Source organism: Emydura macquarii, unplaced genomic scaffold (assembly GCF_026122565.2).
Source record: "Emydura macquarii macquarii isolate MOO-44397 ecotype Brisbane River unplaced genomic scaffold, CSIRO-AGI_Emac_v2 contig_1741, whole genome shotgun sequence".
Lineage (NCBI taxonomy): Eukaryota > Metazoa > Chordata > Testudines > Chelidae > Emydura > Emydura macquarii.
In genome coordinates, this window is record NW_027131878.1 from 11,857 (window position 1) to 17,421 (window position 5,565).

Here is a 5,565-nt window from a genome sequence, read left to right on the forward strand (position 1 = left end):
ACAGAGACAGGGGGTGTATGGATCCCAGGCTCTTTCGGCCATTAAACGATTAATAGGGGCTGACTGATGGCCTCTCAACAGCTGTGGAGGACTGGCAAGGTGGGCTGGTGGCCAGAGCCTGAGGGGCTGCTGAGAAGCTGTGGATGGGCCAGGAGCTGCCCCTGAAGTCAGACTTCCAGTGGAGAAGGACCAGAATGTGACACTGGGAAATGCTTCCAGAAGCAGCCAGGGAGTGGGGGTAACTGGTTCCCACTCCTCCAAGCAGGGCTGAAACCCAGCACAATGGACGGGCTTCGGTTCCCCTCCTGCCTCCAGCAGAGGAGACAATGGGGACTTGAGAGCACAGAGGTCAAGACCCTGTGGGGGCCTGGACCTGTTGACCCTTTGCTGGGGCCTTGGGATTTCTATTTCACCAGACTTTTTATTACCCTAGAGGTGGGGAGTCTATTAGCCTCTGGCTGGCATCATAACCAGAATCTGCCACACAGAGCTCAATGGTTCTCATTGGGATGAAGTCAGAACTAGCTCCACATGCTGCCCCGCGGTGAGAGATGGACTGAAGGCAATCCCAGCCATGCACACAGCGCTATCAAAGGGCTGCGTGATCAGCAGTCAATGTGGAATCGCTTTCCCCCAGTGATGGCAGTCAGTGTTTATAGTGCCCTGTAACCATTGAAGAGACTGCGGCAGAGGGGGGAAATGTTTGGCCGTAGATCGTGTCATTTGTCTGGGCTGGGAGCTGGAACAGAATTATAGACACTAAGGACCAGAAAGAAAAACTCTGTCCCCTCCAGCCCCTCTCTGCCAGCACTGGAATGACCCCTGCTGTACACCACTTAGTGCTGGATCCTCTTCCCCCTGCAGTAACCCCAACCACGAGACGCATAGGGATTGTTAGGCTGGACCAGACACAAGGTCCAGCTTGCCCAGTCTCCTGTCTCTGAGAGTGGCTCACGCCAGATGCTGCAGACCCCTGCAGTACAAAATGTGGGACATTCTGCCTCCACATTAGATCCCATCCCAATCTCTAATAGTTAGAAATTGGTGCAAGCCCTGAACGATGAGGTTTAATATCCCGCCCGGAACTGGGGTTATCATGAACGGTGAGAACTCCGGATGTTCTTGTGACTTATATAAATGCCCTGTTCCTGTCTGAACTTCGCTTGGTTCTTGACCTGAACAACTTCCTGCCGCAGTGAGCTCCACTGTCTAACTCACAGGCTTGCAAGCAAAACAATTTCACAGACTGATGCGTCTGTCACGCTGAAATTATCCCATCTGAAGTTTCCCTTTCTTTATTTCATCCCTTTACTTCCATATATAGGCTCTGTTAATGCTGTCAATTAATTCCTAGGGACACTTGCTGACATTTGAAAGCTATTTCTCTTAATCATGAAGAAATTTACACTTTTTCAAATTGTTGGTGATTGTTTTTAAACCTCTGGCTGCAGTAAAAGAAATAGTATAAATGCCTCTCACATTTTTTCACTTCTTTTTATTCCTTTTTCTTTTTGCCACTCAGCAACTTTCCAAATCTTCCACAACATGTGAAACAGTGCAGACTTTAATTTCCCCTCTTACTTTTGCAACTCTTTCCAAGTTGTGGAAGGTCAGAGTGGGAAAAGGAAAAAAAGAGAAAAAGGAACTGTGGGGGGAAAAAAAAAATCCAGACCCTTCGATGTGTTGGTTGGCATATGTTCAGAATCATGTAAGTTTATATCCTTTGTAAATGTACAACTTTGCTCCTGTGGATGTTAATGGAGATGGTATTTCAGACTGTCACTCAGCAGTTTGAATCAATAGTATTCTTTGACCAAGAAACCCAAAAAGTAATACATGCTGGTCACAGCAGTATAAAAACTGATCTGCAAGGTAGAGTTCAGTCAATCGATTGCCAGCCTAAAGGAGCATAGGAAGCACAGTTTTGAACTGGCAAAATCTCATTCGTGGAGCACTGAATTTTGCGTTGGGGTGAGAGAAGCTCTCAAAGCCCAAATCAAAGCAATATTCAGGGTTTGTCACCGCAGCTGGCGACTCTGGTGTGCAGGGAATCCAGTTCTCTTACCGCTAGTTGCCAGACTCTTCAGGGGACCTGCATATCCATAGCAAACCACGAGCATTGGCTCTTTGGAGCAGATTCTGCAGAGCAAGGCTTACTGTATTGTTAATCAGATGCATTAGGGTCTTTACACAAATCCGAGTTTGGCTTAGCAGCACATCCGTGTTTCAGTTATGCTCACTTTTCTGTCTTTCATTGACAGGGCTGAGGAAATCAGCTGGTTTTTTTCAGTTCATGTGCAATTTTGAAAAATAGTATGTATTTGTATTGTTTTGTCTCAAGCCACAAAACACTTGTAAAGGACTCCCAAAGAAACAGAAGGGGTGGAAGCAGTTAAATTGGAACAGGGACTCACCCATATCCTAGGTAAGTGTCCTGGGCTCTGGAGACATGCTGTCCCTGACCCAATGACTATCCCTTGGCATTCATAGTCTTTCATAATGACAACAAATAGTAATTTCTCCAGAGCAGGAGAGTAAAGGCTGGTCTACACTACAAAGCTAGGGCTGGAAAAATGCCATGCACTGTACGATGCAGTGTTAGTAAATACAAACCTTTTCAGTACTCATTCTTGTATATTAAATTCATTTACATATTAACTGTTACCCCAAAATCGTTATGGTTTTAGGAAAGAGTGTTTGAATTCTCAGGCCCAGAACACTGGCTCTAAACATGTGAGTGACCTGTATTCAGGAATTGTATATGATTGAATGTTGGGCTGTATTTAGTTATTCTCAGCATCTTCGGATCTGTGGAAATCCAGGTGTCCAGGGAACAGAATCTCTAAACTACTAAAAATGTCTATGGAAGTATAAATAAAACTCTGTGGTAGATAGGGGATCCTGCTTATGGCAGTTATTTTCTGTAATGGACTAGGTGATCTATAACGGAACATTTAGTACAAATGGGTTCTGTAAGGAATAAAACAACGACCTATTGAAAGATGGTTTTAACTTATTAAGAATTGTTGGGTTTCTCAGTTGTCAGTAATAATGATGGGATAGAATTCCCTGTAGCTTATCAATCATGTAACCTAATGATACCATGAAAGAAATTTCATAGGTAATCAGGTAAAATGAAAATGTCAAAAACTGAACACGGTGAAATTAACCATGGGAAAGTAATTTTCCCTCCAAAAAGGGGTTTCTTTGTGTTATAACCTGTAATAAGACAGAGGTGTCAGGAATTCTATGGGGTGTACAAACTGCTGACCTCCACGAGGTACAGAGGAGAGAGACACAGAGGTCAGTTCTTTACATTGCCACCTGTGGTGTAATTATTCTTTCTGTATTCTGTATAATGCTGTATTAATCTTTGATTAAATAATTCCGCTGGAGCTGTCATGTGACAAACACGCAACAGACCCAAGTCCTGTGTGGGCACTTGCTAGGTCACTGGAAGAATTTTTCCATCAACCTGGCGACTTGCCTCTTGGAGAAGTGGATTTACAACAGCGACAGGAAAACACCTTCCATTGCTGAAGGACGTGTCTATGCTACAGTGGCAGCGCTGAACCATGTAGTGTTTCTAGTATAGACGTAGCATTGGAATGATTCCACAGCTGGGCTGTTCATCATCACGGTCCATGTATGGATGCCACTACCCCACTTTGTGTTTTGAAGCCAGTATTTGGGCTGGTGGACTGACAGACAGAGGGCCTTTGAACATTAATGCTTTTAAATTGATAATGTTATTGAATGTAACCCAGGATGTATTCTCATTATAGTGTAGGGTTTGTTTTATCTCCTGCAGGTACAATCCATGGCAGACACAGAGTGGGGAAATCAAACGACCATCACTGAATTCATCCTCCTCGGATTTGGGCATCTCCCTGAATTGCAGTTTCTTCTCTTCCTGCTGTTTCTAGTAATCTATGTAGTGTCGGTGGTCGGGAACATCTTCATTGTTGTGCTAGTTGTGGCTGATCAGCACCTTCACATCCCCATGTACTTCTTCCTGGGGAATTTGTCCTGCCTGGAGATCTGCTACAACTCCACCATCCTGCCGAGGATGCTGGCCAGTTTTCTGACTGGAGACAGAACCATTTCTGTCCATGGTTGTATGACACAATTTTATTTTGTTAGTTTCTTTGACGCTACCGAGTGTTATCTCTTAGCTGCAATGTCTTATGACCGGTATTTAGCAATATGCAAACCACTGCATTATGCAGCCCTTATGAATGGCAGTTTATGCCTCCAGTTAGCAACTGGGTCTTGGATAAGTGGGTTTCTGGCTGGCACTATTTCAGTGTCCTTCATGTCACCATTACCTTTCTGTGGTCCCAGTAAAATTGATCATTTCTTCTGTGAATCTACGCAGATAATAAATCTCCACTGCAGTGACACCTACCAGGTAGAGGTTCTAATTACCATTGTGGCTGCTATATTCACCCTGCCCCCATTTGCACTAACCCTGACTTCCTATGTTTGTATCATCTCCACTATCCTGAGAATCCCTTCAACCACTGCGAAGCACAAGACATTTTCCACATGCTCCTCTCACCTCATTGTGGTGACCATCTTCTATGGGACCCTGATCATCGTGTATCTGCTACCAAAAAACTCCTCACTGAGGTACCAGAACAAAGTCTTCTCTGTCTTCTACACAATTCTGACTCCTTTGGCCAATCCCTTCATATACAGCCTGAGGAACAAAGAGGTCAAGGAGGCCCTGAGAAAAATTGTCTGTAAATGGCTAGATTTTATGAGAATTCAAAAATCTCACTCTCTTTTTCTAAGGCAAAATGGTGAAGAGGACAGCCTATTTATTGTTTAATACTCAACTGCTGCATCACCCTTATTTCTCACTTGTTCATTGGTGAGGTACACTTATCATATTTCAGGATGTGCAAAGATTTGAAACTGGAAGAGGAATGAGCATCAGAATACGATTGACCAGTATTTTACTTGCTGAATGTTGGTAGATAAAGACAGTTTGGTGAATTCCACACACTGTAACCAATTTAGAATATAAAGGGAAATTATTATCTAGGGCTAGGTCCAGAAAGGAATTTAGGAACCGGAACACCTAAGTGCTAGTGTCTTGCCAGCCAATGGAACCCTCGTTCTGTGATTCAGAATCCAGACTTGCTATGCAATGCTGCAATGGACAGGGAGACTGAGGCCTTGTCTGCATTACAGAGCGCTGTTGATGAAAGTTATGCTGGTGATCAAAAAGCTCTATAATTCCATCACTCAGTCACACAAGTTCACACAATGCTCCCTCTGTCAGCAGAGCACGTCCACCGTTGGTGCTCTAGCAGTGACAGTCAGAGCAGTGCACTGTGGGTAGCTATCCCACTGTGCAACTTGCCACCTTCTGCAGCGAGGAGTTGTGGGAAGGCAGAGTGGATCGCAGTGCATCATGGGTTCAGGCTCAACACCCCATAATGCATTTTTTCCATCCCATCATTCCATGGGTTTCAGACTGTGTTTTGCAGCATTTCTCAACAGCTCCTGTTTCCTGTGCACCTGCAATCTCTGTCTGAAAGGATGAATCCTGCACTA

General features: G+C 44.4%; 1 protein-coding gene across 1 annotated transcript; it reads left to right on the forward strand.

Moving 5' to 3' along the window:
- The first annotated feature begins 3,820 nt into the window (after window positions 1-3,820).
- Window positions 3,821-4,834, forward strand: LOC137158564 (olfactory receptor 10A4-like). The gene has a single exon (XM_067556366.1). The coding sequence runs from the start codon at window positions 3,821-3,823 to the stop codon at window positions 4,832-4,834; it is 1,014 nt and encodes a 337-aa protein (XP_067412467.1).
- Window positions 4,835-5,565: the final 731 nt, after the last annotated feature.